The 19057-nt window shown below is 53.2% G+C and overlaps 1 protein-coding gene and 1 long non-coding RNA gene across 3 annotated transcripts in view; both read left to right on the plus strand.

Annotated features, from left to right (window-relative positions):
* Positions 1-1040: 1040 nt before the first annotated feature.
* The window catches only part of SLC12A5 (solute carrier family 12 member 5), a 34261-nt gene continuing 16244 nt past the window's right edge, over positions 1041-19057 (plus strand). The window contains exons 1-6 of one of the 2 annotated variants that reach the window (XM_029918270.1): positions 1041-1227; positions 14677-14771; positions 15071-15202; positions 15514-15660; positions 17106-17160; positions 17632-17762. In XM_029918270.1, coding sequence (XP_029774130.1) covers positions 1107-1227; positions 14677-14771; positions 15071-15202; positions 15514-15660; positions 17106-17160; positions 17632-17762 — 681 coding nt within the window. In that variant the 5' untranslated portion in view covers positions 1041-1106. Of the gene's footprint in view, positions 1228-8796; positions 9046-14676; positions 14772-15070; positions 15203-15513; positions 15661-17105; positions 17161-17631; positions 17763-19057 lie in introns of those variants that run through there. The other variant, XM_029918271.1, reaches the window with a different exon arrangement.
* LOC115274814 lies at positions 1331-7889 on the plus strand. Its single transcript, XR_003901265.1, has 5 exons — positions 1331-1417; positions 2173-2266; positions 4534-4602; positions 5894-6019; positions 7666-7889. It is a non-coding gene; the product is annotated as an uncharacterized LOC115274814 (long non-coding RNA).

The raw sequence follows: 19057 nt of genomic DNA on the forward strand, positions 1-19057 counted from the left end.
CAGATCTTTGCATAGCTGGCTCCTTCTCATCAGTGAGGTTTCAGCTCAAATATCACATCTTCTAAGGGATCTTCTTAGATCACCCTTTAAAGTAGTCCTTTCCCCCTAGTTATTAACCCTGGGCTCTAGTTTTCTTCTTCTTCTTCTTTTTTAAATTTTCCTGTTTTTTACTTATTTTTGAGAGACAGAGACAGCACGAGCAGGGGAGGGTTATAGAGAGAGGGAGACACAGAATCTGAAACAGGCTCCAGGCTCTGAGCTAGCTGTCAGCACAGAACCCGAAGCGGGGCTCGAACCCATGAACGTGAAATCATGACCTGAGTCGAAGCTGGACGCTTAACGGACTGAGCCACCCAGGCGCCCCTCTATTTTTCTTCTTAACATGTACTACAATCTCAGTTATCTTGTCCATGCATTTGTTCACTTACAGTCTTTCTCCCCTCACTCCTCATTAGAATTAAGCCACATGAAGGGTGCCTAGGCGGCTCAGTGGGTTAATCATCAGACTCTTGGTTTCCGCTCAGGTAACAATCTCGCGGTTTCATGGGTTTGGGCCTTAGTTTGGCTCTGCATTGGCAGCCTGGAGCCTGCTTGGGATTCTCTCCGTCTCTGCCCCTCCCCTACTCGCTCTCTGTCTCTCAAAATAAACAAACTTAAAAAAAAAAAAGAATTAAGCCACAAGAGGGCAGAAAGCCAGTCGATCTCCGTCTGTATCCCCAGTGCCTAGTACCGTTGCCTGAAACACAGGAAAGCTATCAAGATGTGTTGAATGAATGAATGAATGAGTGAATACAACCGAGGTGTTTAGCAGACCCCAGCAGAAGTGGGTCCGGGCTCCAGGAGCCACACACCGGGACCCCTGGTGTAGGGGCAGCTCTCAGCTGCGGGTGGGATCCTCAGGAGCTTCCTGGAACGGAGAGCCCAGGCACTAGGAGCGAAATGGCTACATTCAGAGACTCAGCACAGCGGGCACTAGGACCCTGCGCGGCGCCGCACCCGGTGGGGGGCGGTGGATGGGGGGAATCCGCTCTTTCTTCTGCTAGCCGGGCTGCAGCCACTTGTGCGATCTGGGCCCGTACCGCCGCCGCCTGGCTCCTTTCCACACCATGAGCCGCAGGTTCACAGTCACCTCACTGCCCCCCGCGGCGCCCGCCGCGACCCCTGACTTAAAGTCCCAACCGCCTTCGGCAGCCGATCTCCGCCACCTCTCTGGGGAAGACGCCAAAGGTAGAGGCCGCAGGGGGCGGGGCCTGACGGGTGGGGGCGGGGCGAGATAAGGGGCGGGGCTCCAACGGGCGGGCCTTCTGTTGGAATGGGCAGGGCCAGGGATTTGGAGGTGGGGTGGTCTCAGCCAAGGGCCAGAGAAGGGAGAGGAGCGAGGATCTAGAGGGGAGAAAAGGAAGTCGGCTGGGAAATGGTGAGGGGAGGGGCCAGGTTTGGTGTGGGCGGGTCCACAGGGAAGAGGGTGTGGCTATAGACGAAGAGGCGGATCTTGTAATGGAGGGACTTGAGTCCAAAGGGGGCTGAACTGGAGGGCACTAAAAGGGCGAGGTCATTTCGGGTAAGGAGCAGGACCGGAGAGGAGAAGATGAAACCAGGGGAAGAGGAGGGCGGTATGATTAAGGGGTAGTAGGTCCAGAGGCAATGGGAGGAGGCAGGATATTTCTCTTTGGGGCAGAAAAGGGCGTGGCCAGAGAGAAGGTGTTCTGCCAGGAGGATAGGGGTGGGGTAGGGGCGGGAGGTAAAATGAGTCCGGGTCGCTGAGGCTGGTGCCGGCTCAGCAGGTGATTGGTGCCTGGAGGATGTTCCAACCCTCGGCCCCCCCTGGAGACATCGTGTACGGCGCCTGGGCAACCCGGCAAGGAGATGGGAGAAAGAGAAGTTACTTTTGGGCCGTTAGATCTTGGGAGGATTCTGAGGAGTCTCCAGTCTCGACCTTTGGGGACCCTCAGAAGAGGCTTGGGTGGAGAAAGCTCAGGCTAGATTGGGGGCGTCTTCTTCGAGGACCTTTTGCTGTTGTCTCGTAATGGAAGTTACACGCAGGGTACAGAAAAGGAGAGGGGAAGGATCGTTCTAGCTCTCAGTGAAGAATTAGCATCCTGGATCCTCTCACAGCCTCCTCCCCGGGGGGCCACTTGTCAAGGGTCCCTTTCCTGGCTCTGCGCCCCTCAGGTCTGGAAGAAACAGCGAATCAGCTTGGAGTGGCCCCAGCACGGGGAGGAGGAAGAGCCTCCCCGGGCCGCCAGGGGTCGCTGCTGAGCCGCAGGTGAGCTCACCCTGACTGCAGCAAAACTAAGCACCAACCACCCCGGAGGGGGCCGTTTAGGGGCTTCTTTAGCGAACCCCCTCGTTGTGTAGATGACCAAACAGAGGCCTGAATTTCCGCAGGGCTCCAGTTCCCGAACCAACAGCCTCCTGGGCATGACCATTTGGATTTCTTGGGCTCCCTTCATTCTTCATATTTTCTGTAAACTGCACCCTTTCTTATTTTCACGAATGTCCTTTCCATCCTTATAATTTTAAAAGTCAGAACTCCAGGAGCTATTCCTTCTCAACGCCTCTTTTTCTTTTCCCACCAGATCCAATCGGTCCTCACATCTTGCCTCCCCCTTCCCGCCGCTGATCCTGATTCTGTCTCCATCTCTCTTGCTGTCACCATCACACTGTACAAACCTCCATCATTTCTCCCATGGCCTCAGCCACAGCCACAACCACAGCCTCCTCACTGGTCTGCCTGCCTCCGATCCTGTCCTAACCATGCTCCACACAAGCTCCCCAGCACTTTAGGATAAAGGCCAAACCCATAGTTCATATTCAAACTCTTCCCTCATTAGCTCCCAGGCATACCAGTCCATGTTCATCTTCCCACCTCCATTAGCCAGGGAAAGTCCTACTCACTCTATAGGGTATGGCTCATTTAACCTCTCCTGAAAACCTTTTCCTCTTTCCCTTGCTTCCAGGCAAAGGCAGTCAGTCATTCCTCTTCTGCCAACCCACTGTGCCCACCCTCAGTGGATGCAAGTTATTTACTTGAATGTCTCCTGCAATTCAAAAGCAGGGACCATATCCTTTTACTTTTGTCTTCTGAGTTCCTATCCCACAGCCTGGCACTTAGTAGGTGCTTAATATGCATCAGACAAGAGGGGGAGTGGCTCTAAGCTTCTGTTTCTCCTACTCTTGCCTTCTCTCCTCCCATTTCCCATCGCCTGGCCTGAGGAGAAGGCCCTCTCTCTCATTCCAAGGTGATTGGTCGGTCTTCCCATTCACATTTCTGAGGTCCAGCATGCTGAAGTAAAATATGACTCTCAGTTTTGGGTGTGCAAGCTGGATGTGAATCTGGAATGCCGTGTGTTTGTGGCAGAGGCGGTGTGTGTGTGTGTGTGTGTGTGTGTGTGTGTGTGTGTGTGTCTTGAGGGAGAAGCATCCCACGTGAACTCTGATGACCTATGGGGTGGTCAGTGAGTCAGAGCTTATATGTGTCACTGTATTCCAGGGTGTTGATGGGCAATTTGATGTATTTCTGTGTTTGCCTGTGAAGTGGGTACCTGTGTGTATGAGTTTATTGGAAGTTCCATCTTGAGAATGATTAGGGTGACTTTTAACCTCTTTGGTCCCAAGACAGTGTCCAGTACCTCTTCCTTGCTAGGTTACTGCATGGGGAAGTAGACAAGGGCACCCTAGGGGAACCCCAAAGCTGATGATTTCTTATTCTGCTTCTGGCCCTAAGGAGATGTTTTCCCCACCTCTTGTCCTCACCCAGGCCCATGGGGAGAGATGACAGCATGTGGAAGGTAGGGTAGGTTGGGAGATGTTTCGCAGGTCACTTATGTGCGTGCATTGTCTTTAATTCTGGACCAAGTGAGTGGAGTTTGCCCCCCAGAAATGCCTCCTGTTGCCAGAGGATCAGCCATTGTGGGAACATAGCTTCTAGCGGTGAAAGAGGCAAATCAGAGGCTGATCTTTGAATCCACCACTAATCTTCGGCTGAAGCCCCCATACCTCATTTGCCTTATTGGTCCCATGAGGAGATTGACAGTGACTTGGCTGGACAGAAGTGGACCCAGAGCCAGTTGTTACAACTCTAGACTATTCCCCCATCTCTTTACACTACTTCCCACTGTGCCTCAGTTTCTGGTGGAGGAAGACAGGACACTGGAGAGAAGCCAGGGCCTGGGTCAAGACTAATAGGGGTTGAGATGTGTTCCCATGAGTGAAAAGGAGCCAACTTATGCTACGTGGTTGGAGCAATACCACAGTCTAGCCCATCCATGCTCTAGCTCAGGCTCCGTGGTGTGGCCTTGGACACCTTGCTTCCCCTGTCTGGGCCTCAATTTCCTCATCTGTAGTAAAAAAGATTTGAACAGGAAGATATCTGAGGGTCATTCTAGCCTGAGGGTCATGCTAAGATTCCTTGATTATCTAGAAGGGTGAAGTTCTCTGCTTCCCCCATATCCAAACCTCATATTTCAGTCTCTCTATCTATAAATTGAGAGGAATGACACTGAGTTATTGGTATAAATATATGATCCGCAGATCTCCAGCCCACTCACCCCCTCCTCAAGCCAGGACTCAGAATCTTACTGCCCAGTACCTCAGCCCAAGGTGAGCCCTGAGAATCTCCATGGCAACAAACTGGTTATGAACGGGCTGCAGTTGCCATGGTGATGAGCTGCTCTCTCGCTCTCTCTCTCTCTCTCATCCCCCTCATCTCCCCTCCCCTCTTCTCAATGAACCAGAGCGATCTGCGGGCACAAGCTCTCCAGGTGGGGTGAGGGTGGGGGGGTGGGTGCAGTGAGAAGGGGGTCCAGATTGAGAAAGAGGGAAGATGGGTTGAATCTGTGGGGGAATGGGGGGCTGTTGGGGTGCCATTGCCATGGTGACAGGGCTGCAGCCTGTTAATTAAGCCCCTGGTTGCCACGGAGACGATGATGGTTGACGTGCTCTGCGGCGAGCCCTGTGTGTGTGGGGTGTGCTGTGCGCTGGACTCATCAATTCACTGAGAAGGCTTTTGGGTCTGGAGGACTGGCATGCAGTTTGGGGAGAGAAGAGTGAAAGAGGAAGTTCAGGGCCTCGGCTCCAGGAGGCCAAACCTGGGGTGGATGGGTTAGGTCATGGGGGTAATGATATGCAGATAAGGATGCTTAGGGATTGAGCCATAAAGAGGAACACTATGCCTGCCAGTCAGGTGGCTCCTGTTCTGGTTCTGAGGCTGGAGCCCAGGCCTGGAGGTCAGGGATTCTAGTCCCCAGCCTGCCACACGTTCACCCCCATGAAGAAAATTTGTACCTTTCCATTTCTAGACTTTAATTTCCTCACAAATGAGGGGTGGTAAAAAAATAATGTCTAAAGTCTCGTCCAGGTCCTACATCCTGACACTTAGGCAGCTTCCATGAAATTTGTTTCTCTGTGAGAAGTATAAGGTGGGGGTGGGGTGAACTTTAGAGATTTCCAATTCAGAAACAGGACGTTTCTAGCTCTGCATCTTGTGTTGGTTTAATGAACGAGGTCCCCTAGATCTTCCTAGGGCTCTGGGTGCAGATGGAATGCTAAGCTGGCTGCCGTGTTCCTGAGGCTCAGGGCTGAGGGTCACCTTACTGGCGACCTTACCGGCCAAGGCCAGGCTGGCAGTGCAGGAGGTGCCTGCAATGTGTTTTCTCAAAGTCTGGCTGCAGAGGGTTGGCCTGAAGCCAGAACAGGTACCAGTCCCCTTGAGAGGCAGGGGGTGTGAATTGAAGGGGAGGGTCTCCCCTCGGGGCTGTCTCCTTCCTTCCTTGGTCTGGTTCTTAGGAAGGGCTGCATGGCTTTAGTCTAAGATAAAAGGAGTGGGCATAAGAGCTTTCAGAGTGGGAAGAAGTCCCTTGGATGTATGTGGCCTCATCCTTTCCTTTTGCAGATGGAAATACTAAAGTCCAGAAAGAGCAACTTAATTTTTCCCAGGGATACACAGAATCTGGGGGCAGACGACAGGATAACATCACTATCTCTCAAATCCCAGATGTCCTGTGAGATAGAAGCTCTGGTGAGGATGGGCAGAGGGGGTATCCAGGGCAAGAGGAATCACTTCTGCCTTCACTTATACCATCTTGGGATCTAGGTTCCTCCTGGGGGTGGGCTCAGTCCCTCAGCGGCCAGGGCTCTGGGCCACAAATGAATGGAAATAGATCCAGGGGAACATCCCAGATCTGAGATTGCTGAAAAAAAAATCTCAGCATTTAATTTATTTCACAGTACTTCTCAGACAAACATGCTACACATTTTGCTGTGTTACCTGCTTGACAGAGTAGTGGAAAACCATAATGCTGCTGTTAGTGGTGGTGACGGTGGGGTGTGTATGTAGTGGGGTGCTCACACATTCTTGAACCCTGTTATCCACCTGCTGTCCTTTTAACCCCTGCCACCAGCCCAAACCCATCTCACTTTTTTTATTTATTTAAAAAATTTTTTTTAATGTTTATTTATTTTTGAGAGAGAGACACAGAGTGTGAGCAGGGGAAGGTCAGAGAGAGAGGGAGACACAGAATCAGAAGCAGGCTCCAGGCTCTGAGCTGTCAGCACACAGCCCAATACAGGGCTCGAACTCACAAACTGTGAGATCATGACCTGAGCTGAAGTCGGCCGCTTTTTAAAAAAATTTTTTAATTTTTAATTTTTATTTATTTTTGAGAGACAGTGTGAGCAGGGAGGGTCAGAGAGAGAGAGGGAAACACAGAATCTGAAGCAGGCTCCAGGCTTTGAGCTAGCTGTCAGCACAGAGCTCGACACGGGGCTCAAACCCAGAAACTGTGAGATCATGACCTGAGCCGAAGCCGGATGCTTAACCAACTGAGCGACCCAGGCACCGCTGAAGTCAGCTGCTTAACTGACTGAGCCACCCAGGCGCCCCTCATCTCACTTTTTTTCATGTGGTTTTCTCCCTGGGAAAGCCAAGAAGACCAATTCTTAGACCTTGTCTGAATAGCTCGCTCTCCATCCTAACAAGTCCTTCTAGCATCCACAAAACCCAGTGGCAGTAATACCTTATTGGCGGGTCCCTCAGAAGCCCCTTTCAGTCAGCAGCCAAAAACTGTGATTGACCCGATCTGAAGCCACTGACAAATGTGTACAAGGACTCTGAGCAGTGGGCCCTGTCCACGACTCTGAAGTCATGTCCTCGAATGGGGTCTCCCAGTCATGTGGATAGCTTTTTAGGACCCTTGAAGATCTTCTGGGCCTACCTCTGGGTGCAAGCTGAGGGGCTGCTTCGGCCCTGCCCCCCTGAAACCTGACCACAAGAAAAGGGAGAGAGCTCATTTCAGACCGCTCTCTGTTCCCTTTTTAGTAGCCAAGACTCAGAGACTGCTGAGCAGCTTGGTTTGAAAGTATCCTTGTCCCTTTTATTGGAGGCAGGACCAATTTAAAGCAAACTGGATTCTAGACCGAATCATGCCATTCACTGGCGTTGTGTCTCCCCATAGGCAGTAATTTTTCCTCTTTGGGCCTTCACTTGTTTTTGGTTTAGTTATTTTTTAAAAAATCTATAAGGTGAAAGCTGTCCATTAGATAAGATGATTGATATGATCCTCTCCAGCCCTGGGACTCTTCTGGAATTTAGAGGGCTAGTGCTGGGGGCTAGGGTGAGTCTGAAAATAATTTCCCCGTACTCTGATCTCCCCCTTGGATGTTTAGATCTTCTGGAGACACAAAGGGTCCAAACCTGTGATGCTTCTTCCTGAGATGTCTCCACCACTGGCTCGAGTTTGGATTCTAGGGGTTTTGAGAGGTCCCAATCAAGCTTCTGGAAGACTGGTGTCAGGGGAGGGGGAGGAGCACAGAGTGCATGCTGGCTCTGGAATCCTCAGAAAGCAATCCTGGATTAGGGGATTAGACACTCCCGCCCCAGGAGAAAATCTGGTCCCAAACCGACTGACGGCCTCATTCCTCCCTCCCCCACTCTGTCCCTGGCCTGCCTCCTACCAGCCTGCCCTCCCTGAAGGCTGCACCATCCTAGTGGGGAGTCCGAGATCCCTGGAACCTTATCGCAGCCTTCTCTCCTCCTCTCCGCATCTCCTTCCCAGGGTCATTCTACAGTCAGAGGGTCCCTGTCTTGGACTCCTGGAATTTGTCTTGGGGGTGTCTTGCTGAGATTCAGTCTAAGCACACTGAGGGGGTTGACTGCAACTCCTCAGGTTCCACTCCTCCCATTTTAAGACAGGAGGAGCCAGACAGTTCAGCCCAGTGACCCTGAACCCCTGGGGGCAGCACAGTGCTTCAATTAAGGGCTCTGACCTCAACACACCCCAAGTTCCAACCTCTTGACCAGCGATTTGGGAAAAGGTCTGGTTCTCCATTCTTCTTCAGGGCTGGCCTCCCCAGCTTTGCAGACAGGATCCCCAGAGACCCATATTCCATGGCGCCCCACCCCCGCCGCTTCAGTACTCCTCGCCTTCCCCCTAGGGGTCACCCCAGACCCCTAGCCAGGCAGCCGCTGCGGGGCCGCCTCCCCGCGGCCGCGACCTAGTTCCCTGCCGTTATTTTTAGGGCGCGGGATGGCACCTGCCCACGTGCCGGCCCCGCCTGCGCCGGGGAGTGGGGGGCGGGCGGAGCTGCGTCTGCTCGTGGGAGGCGAGGCCCCCGTCCCCCGCAGCACCCCCTCCATCCCACCCGTGCAAGCCCCCAGTTTTCGTGCGAGGGGGCCTCCAGCCGCGCTCTGCCCTCCCCTCGTCTCCTCTTCTTCCTCCCTCTCGCGCTCCCCCCCAAAACCCCGCCAGTGGCTCACGCCTCCTGCATACGGGATGAGGTGAGCAGCGCCGCCGCTGAGAGGGGGCGCGCGCGGGTGTGAGCGTGTGTCCGTGTGCGAGTGTGTGTGTGCGCCGGGCGGGCGGGCACTGCAGCTTCTTCCTCCGTGGAGCGGAGAGCGAGAGAGAGCTAGAGCGAGCGAGAGAGCGGCGAAGGCGGGCAGAGGGGTGCGGGCGAGGCAGAGCAGCCATCCCCGGGCCCGGCGCCGCGCCGCCACCATGCTAAACAACCTGACGGACTGCGAGGACGGCGATGGGGGAGCCAACCCTGGTAAGCAGCGGCCCGGGGGCGGCGAGGAAGGGGGCGACGAGAAGAGGAGGCAGTTCTAGGGTTAGAGGCAGAGCGGGGGCCGCCTCCTTCAGAGAAGAGGCTGGGACTGACCTGGGCGGTGGGCGCCCAAGGCGGCCTGGAGCCCTACTCCATTGGAATGCGCCAGGCGCTGTCCAAGGTGCTGGAATGCGCCGCGCCCGGGGCAGGGCTGGGGGCCGAGGGGTTGCCAGTGCCCACGGCCCGGGGGCAGACGTGGGTTAGCTAATCGGGGGAGGCGGTGGGAAGGGGATGGAAGAGCTAGAATGGGCTGACGTGGACCTCGACGGGCGGGAGGAAGGGTTCCTTTCCTCAAGAAGGGACCCCGGCGTCCTGGCGCAGAGCGTTGACCGGCGACGCGGGGAGGGGGTGGGGGGTGCAGTCTGCTGCAGTACCTCGCTCTTAGACTTCCAACTGAAAGGTGGGGGAAGGTACCCATGGGGGTTGGAGCCATATGACAGCCCCCGTCCGGGTTGCGGTGTCTCCTTAAGCGGAGACTTGGTGCAATCCGGGCCCCCTCCCCCAAAGCTGCCAGAGGTCCGACCTCAGACTGAAGCATACCTCCTCCGGAGATTTTCAGCTCTACTTTGCGGAATCTCCCTCTCCCTCTCGCGTACCCATGGGTTCTTATTCAGGACGGGAAGCAAGATCACCCTCCTTTCTTCCCTCTTTCCCCTTCCTCTTGGTACACTGGGATGGCAGTGAGGTTTCCAGGGCGGGGCAAGGGGGAGCTTTTCTAGTCAGCTCTGCTAGCTTCCCCAGCGAGGCCTCAGGAATGGGGTCCCAGCGGCTGAATCCCCGGCGCCGCGGCGCGGACACTGCGGACGCGCTGCGGTGGGTGCGGAGACTCGCTAGGAGTCCGGGGGCTCGAATCAAGTCCTTTCGCCGCTCCTGCCTTCTGCCGCCCTCCTCCACAGTTTCCCCGCTCTGAGGTCTTGGGGCCAGCCACCCCCTCGGGCTCCCAGGCCCCCCGCCGCCCCCCAGCGGTCTCAGCCATCCATCACTGCTGTCAGCCGCCCCCACCCCCCACCCTCCAGCGGCGCTGCGTCCCTTGCGCACTAGCGCGCCTCCAGCTCCGGCTGTCTGCGCTCCGCGCCTTCAAACGCCCCCCCTGGGCATTGCTTGACCCTCTGGGCTGAGATCCTTGCAGACCTCCCAGGGGGATGACCAAAGAGCCCCAAGGACTGGAAGTGTGAGGTCTTCCAGGGACTGGCAGCCTAGACTTGAAGTCTTCCGGATCTTGGATCCAAGTCAGAGCCAAGTGGTCGCTTGGGAAGACTATGATAGGCACCAGGGTCCTCAATTCTTTGTCTGAAACCCCCTTTTCCTCCCTGAGGTTGAGTGGTATACAGGGGTCAGAATCACCAGGTAGTCAACCAGTTCATCCATTTCCCCGGTGACCCTGGGGTTACCTCATCCCGCAGCCGCCCCCCTCTCTAGCGGGCTTAGGCTAGGCTAAGCTTAGGCCGGGCCGGGGAAGAGGGTTTGGCAAAGTCGAGTCTGCGACAGATCCAGGCATCCCGACGCGGTGCCCAGGGAACGAGGCGTTTGTGTGTATGGGGGGGGGGGGAGTGTCATTTCCACCTGGGATCCCATTCAGATACCTCCATTCTGAGGACAGGGGCTCAGCCTGAGAGATAATCTCTGCTTCCCCCAGATACAGGGCATGGTCCTATCCCCCAGCCCTGATTTCTGTATCCTGAGGTTCCTGCCTTACTGGACCTTGAGGTTTCCATGGGGTCTCCGGAGGCCTAAAAAAGAGGCATCTATGCGTGTGGAGCAGGAGTCCAGCTAAGAACTAACTCCAGTTCTACCCCCTCCCCATTAGTAACTAGACTCTGAGTGTAGCAGGTCCATCTGGAGACCTTCTCTCTGTGTGTGTAGGGTCCAGAACCTGGAACTGGAGTGGCCAGGACCTGGTCGGGAGTTTGGGGTGCCAGAGAGATAAGGGCTCCCTGCAATGTCTGAAGGTGATGGTAGGGGGGCTCTAAGGACCTGCTGGGCTTGAGAGAAGAAAGACTGACAGACTGAGAACCTCTGCCATCTCTGATCTTAGGTTCTTGGGGATGTAGGGGAGGACCTGGGGATGTGAGGTGCTGACCCCAGAAGTGGGAATAGCCCGAGTAAGAGGGTTCCTCTGGACTAAGGAAGAACCCGAGGGTACTGTGTCTGGTCCCCAGGCTTCCTATCCCCTTCGGGTCTGACGCCCTCCCCCAGTCCCCAATCTGGCTGGGGGATTCCCTCAGGCCTGGCCCCAGGGCCCCGGGGGAGACTCCTTAGCCCGCGCCGCTCTCCTGTTTCCTCCCCTGGAGCTCTGGCCGCGGCAGCTTAATTGAAAGCCGATTCGGGCTGAGAGCTCCCAGGGGGCGGGGGCGGGGGCGGGGGCCAGGCGGAGAAGGCTCAGCCTCAGTCTGGCCCGGCCTCTCGAGCGCGCGCCACTCGCCGCTACCCAGCAGGCTGCGTCCTGGCTCTGGGGATTCAGGGCGAGTTCCCCCTTCGCAGTTTCCCCTGCTCCTCTGAGAACTCCTGAAGCTCACCCCTCTCCCCGCGACCAGTGCGCCCGCCGTTCCAGGGAGGGGACGAAATCAGCCCCCGGCAGATGAGGCCGGCGGCCTGGCATCCCGTCCAGATGGCAGGTGGAAGGGCGGGACCCAGGACGAGCCTATCCAGCCGCCCTCTCCCCGGCCCTCATCTCCTAGCTGGGATCCGGCCCGGAGTCTGGCTCCGCGCAGCGCGTCGCGTTACATAAGCGGCTGCGGGCGCGTGGCCGCCTCGGCTCTGCTCTGCGCTCTCTGCCCGCGCGGTCGCCATGGAGACCGGCGCGGGACTCCCAAGAGCCGGGTCTCCGGCCAGGACGCCCCACTTGCAGCCCGGCGCGTGCCCTGGGACCCCGGGAAGAAGGAGGGGCTTGGGAGGGGGCGGGAAAAGTAGAGAAGAGGGGCTCTCGTGTCCGGTTGTCCAAGCCCGGAGCTGACGCCGTGAGGAGAGATACTCAGCCCCAGAGGAGACAGGGCCCCTAAATTTTGCGGCTTGGAAAGAGGTGTGGGATGTGGAGCCCGGGCTGGGTGGGGCACCACGAACATAAATAATAATCGTACTTGTAATAGCAGCGATAGTTACGCTTATGTGCTAGGCATGCCCAATAGACGTTATTCCCTTAATTCTCAGAACAGCCCTGTGAGTTAAGCACAATTATCTCTTTGCAAAGGAGGAAACTGAGGCTTAGAGAGTTTAAGTGACTTGCCCAACATGTCAGTACAGCCTGTGAAGCTGGGACTGGAACCTAAATCTTGACCCGCAGCCCTTTTCCTTAACCATTAAGACATTTGTTCCCATCCCCCTCAACCCTTCTTGTTCCCCAGACCCAGTGTGTTGAGACCATGGGGCATCGATCCCGTCAGCATTTTTAAGAGGAAGAACCCACTTCTCTTTTATTACTCCTGTTCTCTGGCCCCAGGCAGCTCTTCTGAGACCCTGGGGGTCAGGAAGGGAGCTCAGGAGAATTTATCTCCAAAGACATCCCCCCTGCCCAAAGGCTTTTTTTTTCCTGACCATCTATTATGTGCCAGGTTCTCACTGGGAGGGCATATCTGCTATTTCCAGGAACTCAAATATGTGAAGGGGAGGAGAAAGAGTTGATAGTGGCCCCCTGTTTAGGGACCAGGAGCTTTAGGTTTGATGAGGTGGAGGTGGTGAGAGGAGAAGGTGGTGGGTGTCCCTTGAGCCGGTGAGGCATCGCTTCCCCCTTCCTCAACTTTGAGTTAGGATGAGATTGGATTTGTAACAGGTCATGCTCTAGGGACGGACCCTGGCTGGGTGACTAAGGAAGATTTCCAGGAGGAGAAGATGGGGGAGGATTGGGAAGGTGGAGATGGAGAAAGACATGACAGGAGATGAGGGGACAAAAATACAGAACATGTAGGGCCTCACCTTCACTTGAAATTTGTTTATTGGGGAGTCTCTCCCGATGTTTCCTACTGGGATTCAGCCCTTGAGCTGAGAAGGGGTGATGATGGCTGAAGCCAAGGCAAAGTGCCTATGAGATCCCCTATGTATCTTTGAAAGGACCTCTCCTAGATGCCCAAAAGACTTTCTTCTTGGGTGATCTCATCCAGATTCATGGTTTCACACATTTCCTCCACACATTGTCATGGATTACCCTCTTGTCTTTCTCCTGCCCAGCCTTTCTCCTGGGACCCAGCCTTTTATCCCAAGCGGCTTCTGGATATATTCCCTTGAGTGTCCTATGCTGCCTTACTCTCAAACAAATTCAGCTTCTTCCCACCCCCAGTCTCTGCCCTTCCCCCATTTATTAAATAGCACCATCATCCACTCATTTACCCATGCTAGAAACCCCAGGCATTATCCTAGATTCCTCCTTCTCATGTCCCCAAACATCTGTCAGAGAAATATGTACAATAATTCTTGGGTGCGTCCATTGCCCTGCATTGCTGTGGTCTGGGTCATCCTCAGCCCTTGCCTGGATTACTGAAAGTCTCAAACTTTCTTTAGATGAAATTCCCCATCTAAAGGCCAGAGCGATGGCTCTAAAACACAAGTCTGCTCGTGACACCTCTTTGCCTGAAACTCTTCAATTACTTCCCATGGTCCTCTGGATGAAGTCCAAAATCTTTAACGTGGCCTGCTAATCATTTAAGGACTGAGCTCGTACCTTCCGAGGCTCATCTGTTCATAGGTCCCTCTCCAACTTTCAGCCCCTCCCTCCATGTCCCTTCCTCAGACTCCAGCCAAATCGGCTTCTTTCAGCATCTCTGACCCACTCTCTTCACTCTTCCCTCTGGGCCATCGAACATGCTGTTCTGCTGTTCTCTCTGCCTGGAACACCCTCCCGCCTCCCTCTCAGCCCAGCTCTTACTCATCCTTCAGTTCTCAGCCTACTTGTCACTTCCTCTGGGAAGCCTTCCGTGACCTCCCAGACTGGGCTGAATGCTTCTCTTGTATTCCCATAGTCCCTTATTCATCTTCTATCACATAATTTACCATGCTGGGTAGGAAATTCATGAATACTGGTTTATCTCTTCTGCCTGTGGTTTCCCTGAGGGTAGGGATGGTGTCTTGGTGTGTGTTTTACTCCCCTCCCTCCCCATGCTGATACTGGCACATGGTAGAGATCCAGTAAATATGTGTTGACTGAAGATACATGAGCGGCATAGGAGATGCCACATGGGCCACTTCTCCAGGAGGTGAATTATCCTTTGGTCCTCAGGCTCCAGTATTCTCTGCTTTTTGTCTCTGGGAAAGAGCATGCTTTTACCCCAGAACACCAGCATGGTCTCAGTTATGGTCAAGGAGGGGCACCTGGAGAGTCTAGGGGACCTAGTGAATGAAGAAGGACCCCCATGAGCAAGGAAGCACTCACTTCCTATTTAAAAACCTACTATGTGTCAGGGAATGCACTAGGCTCTTTATACATGCTGTCAACTAAAATTCTGCAAGGGGAGTGGTTACTGTTAGCTCCGTTTTTCCGATGTGCCAACTGAGGTTCAGAGAGTTAAAGTGGCCACATAGCTGGATGCCCAGGCAGAAGGGTGGCAAGCCTTTGCTGCCAGACCCCTGACTCATCTGCCTCCTCAGGTGATGGCAACCCCAAGGAGAGCAGCCCTTTCATCAACAGCACTGACACAGAGAAGGGAAGGGAATATGATGGCAAGAATATGGCCCTGTTTGAGGTGGGTTGCTGGGGTGTGTGACACCCCATTCATCTGCCACTCCCTCCCTCCCTCAGGAACAGTGTCTTCCTCTCCATTTCGTCCTCAGGTCCGCCTTCTTTTCCTGCCCTTTACCCCTGCTACTCCCTCTCCTTATCCCAAATCCACTTAACCTGTTCTCTGTGCTTATTCCTCCTCCTTCCCCATCTCATCCCACCCCCAATGGTTTGCCTCACCCCTATCTCTCTCTGCTTCCTACTAGCTTGCCTCTCCCTCCCCTGGGCCCTTGTGTCCTAACACTGCCACCCCCACCTCCACAGGAGGAGATGGACACCAGCCCCATGGTGTCCTCCCTGCTCAGTGGCCTGGCCAACTACACCAACCTGCCTCAGGGAAGTAGGGAGCATGAAGAGGCAGAAAACAATGAGGGTGGAAAAAAGAAGCCAGTGCAGGTGAGGGCCTTGGGGGAAAATGGATGGGGCTGGAAGAAGGGGTGGAGGGGACAAAGGGTGGGGGGACAAAGGAGAGTCAGTTGAAGGGATGGAAAATGGAGGCAGAGGGATAGGAGTTGGGGCTGAGGGTGAAGAGGGTTAGAGGTGAAGGGAGGGGAGGGAAGGGAGGGTAAGAACCAGAGAGAAGAGGAATGAAGGGATGGGGATGGAGAAAGGGGGGGAGAGGGGGATGGGACGTAGGGAGGAGGAGGGGGCCTGGGGTGTTCATAGTGATTATAGGCTGCAGAAACTGACCCTGGCTTCCCTGGCAGGCTCCGCGCATGGGCACCTTCATGGGTGTGTACCTACCGTGCCTGCAGAACATCTTTGGGGTCATCCTCTTCCTGCGGCTCACTTGGGTAGTGGGCATCGCAGGCATCATGGAGGCCTTCTGCATGGTCTTCATCTGCTGCTCCTGTGTGAGTGACCCCTCCCCCTCCCCCACCTCCTGACCTTTGGGGCAGACTGGGGACTTGGGGTGGGGCGGGGAGGGGAAGCATGAGACCTGAGGTTTTTATAGGAATCACTGCATATGATCTCTGAGAGCAAATTAGGTCTGACTGGTCCTTCCTGCATCCCACGAGCTGGTCCCTGATGACCACTAACCAGGTTTCACCTGGATCCTGTTTGTGTGTGTGTGTGTGTGTGTGTGTGTGTGTGTGTGTGTGTGAGTGTGTTTGAATGAGTGTGTGTATAATTGCACAAGTAATGCCGATTCATTGATGAAGATGTTAGGTGTACAGAAGGAAATCAAATTCACCTGGAAAATCCCAGTGGTTAACATTTTTGTAGGCTCAGACTCGCAAAAAATGGGATTATGTGTCACAAACAGCTTTGTAATAGAATCCTTTCCATCCTCCCTAAAAAATCAAATATTCACTAAACAACCTACTCCTCATCATGTTTACGCTCCTTCACACATGACCCTTGAGCCACCTCTGCATGTGAGGTGGCTGGGGCTGATGGTAGTACACCTATTTTATTTCTTTTTAACTTTTTATTTTCACATAATTTCAGACATACAGAAAATTTGCAAGAATAGAGCAAATATCCCTTTCACCAGGCTCCCAAATGTTAACATATTATCATATTAATTCTGTCCTCTCAGTAAGTACCTTTTTCCCTCTGAATTTGAGAGCAAGTTGCAGACATGATGCCTCTTTTTATACTAAATCCTTCAGCATGTGTTTACTAAAAATGAGGACATTCCCTTACGTAACCACAGTACAATGATCAGAAGCAGGAAACTAACACCGCTATGTTAATAATGTCTTAATAGCAACACATTTATAATGTTTCATCTGCAGGCCTTATTCAGATTTTGCCAATTGTCTCAATCATGTCCTCAATAACTGAAGAAAATTCAAGATCATGTTTCTACTCATTTATGAGATCATGATTTTAGCCTCCATTGATCTGTAACAGCTGCTCTTCCTTTGTCTTGATTACATGGACACTTTTGAAGAGTTTGTATAATGTCCCTTGATCTGGGTTTGTGGGGTATCTCCTCACGATCAGATTCAGTGTATACATTTAGGCAGAGTACACCAATTTTATAGGTGAAGAAACTGAGGCTTAGAGAAGTGAAGTGACTTGTCCCAGGTCAGACAGCTGGTCAGAGGCCAAGCTGGGATTTCCAGAGCTCTCTGATGCTATAGCTTGTGCTTCCTCCATGTGCATGGTGAATAAGAGGTTTTCTTGACAAGAAGGACTTGGCAGGAGTAGAAGTTGGAACAGGACCAGGGAGAAGCTCAGCAAGGACTTGTGGGTTTGGCAGGTGTTTGTGGGGTATAAGGCTTGGCTCTGACCCAGGGCACTGCGGCCCCTACCCTAGCTGCCACTCTGATGATCTCTCTCCTCACAGACGATGCTCACGGCCATCTCCATGAGTGCAATCGCAACCAATGGTGTTGTACCTGGTATGTGACAGGGATTTATGGAGGGGGAAGGGGCCTGTATGGTCAGGAGGGAGGCCCAGATAGTTGGAAGGAGGGACTAGGCTTTGGGGGTTATCAGGACCAAGAGAGGCGATATTGCAGACCTGGGGGCTGGGCTGTGATGCTTGTGGGGTAGGTGGGGACAGTGGTACTAAAGGGAAGGGAGGGAGGCAGTTGATGGAGTTGAACAGGGTAATGCAAGATCTCCCTTTGCCCAAGACCCTCCTGTCATCCTATTTTTCTGAGCCATGACCTCCTTAGAGGGGTAATTAGCAACATGGTAATTAGTGCTGCAAAATCCACTCTGAGTGGCTGGCTGAATCCCCTGACAGTCCTAGGGCTGTAGCCTGTAAGGAGTGAGGCATGGAACAGCCCCTTTCCAGGAACCCCCTTGCCCCCAGTGGCAGCCAAATGCCCCTTGAACTTCTCACTGACACTAGGTTCTTTCTGCAGCTGGCGGCTCCTACTACATGATTTCCAGGTCTCTGGGCCCGGAGTTTGGGGGCGCCGTGGGCCTCTGCTTCTACCTGGGCACTACCTTTGCTGGGGCCATGTACATCCTGGGCACCATCGAAATCCTGCTGGTGAGAGGGGTTGAGGGGGAGGTGTGGGGCCTCAGGCTGTCAATCAGTTAACCAATGCTCCCTGGACACCTCCTAGGGAGAGGTCCAAGCCACTCAGTGAGGCCAAAAGGAAATCAGATGTGGCTCTGTCTTTAAAGAATTCACAGTCTAGTTGGGGAGACAAGATACAGTCATTACGTAACATGGACAGCTGTCGTTCATCAGGCACCCACTGTGCTCTCAGCAGAGTTCCAATTGCTTTACAGTCATTATCTTGAATCCTCACAAGGATTAAGTATTATTATGCCCATTTTACAAATGAGAAGCTCAGAGAGGTGACATGACTTGCTCAAGGTCACTCAGCTACCAAGTGGCAGATGTGGATTGATAAGAGTAAACAGTGGTAGGAATAATAAAAGTAATGTCACACAATAGCTATATCTTGTGATTGCCTACCACATGCCTGGGACTGTGCTGATTTCTCTGTGAATATTAACTGTGCAGGGCTGATGACCAGTGGGTTGCAAGAGAGAAGAAGGATGTGAGGGAGCCGAGTAAAAGAGACCTGTTAGGAGTTGTGACTGATGGGAAGAAGAAATCAGGGTGCTGGGCAATGTTTGAAGGAGAAGCTCGTGATGTGGGTCTCAGCTCTTCCTGCCCTTCCAGGAGGAAGTTGGGAGCTGAGGAGAGGTTCCTGGCCTGTGGACAGTGGGGCTGACATTTCCCAAGCCCATACCTTATCCAGGCTCCACGGTCTACAATATGTCATTTTAGTTTATTCTTACAACGATTCCATGAGTTAGATAATGTCCCCATTTTACAGATGAGGAAAGTAGGGCTTAGGGAGTTTAAGGAATGTGTGTAAGAGATATGAACCTGTGCCTTTCTGAGCCCAAAATCAGTGCTTGTCCACTCTACCACACTGTTTTGGAGAACTTGAACTAAAAGGTGATGCAGCTTCTGGCTTGGGGACAGAACAGAAGACTATGGAGACAGGGAGAATGGATGGGGAATAAAAGACCCAAGGAACCAAATTATGAGAGAATAATAATAGACCTCCATGACTTAAAAAATTAAATAATTTAAAAATTATTATAGAGGCAATTCTGCCCAATGCACAAAATTGGAAAAATATAAAAGAATGTAAAAAAGGAAATAACAACTACCTGAAGAAAATCACCATTAACATTTTGGTGTATTTCCTTCTATTTTTTTTTACCATGAGAAATTGTATTCTGTCTTTATAAAGTAGATTCCATAGAACCCCCCCTTTGTAAATATCATTTGCAAGTGAAAATAACTTTTCTAAGAATATA

This window comes from Suricata suricatta, chromosome 12 (assembly GCF_006229205.1).
Source record: "Suricata suricatta isolate VVHF042 chromosome 12, meerkat_22Aug2017_6uvM2_HiC, whole genome shotgun sequence".
Lineage (NCBI taxonomy): Eukaryota > Metazoa > Chordata > Mammalia > Carnivora > Herpestidae > Suricata > Suricata suricatta.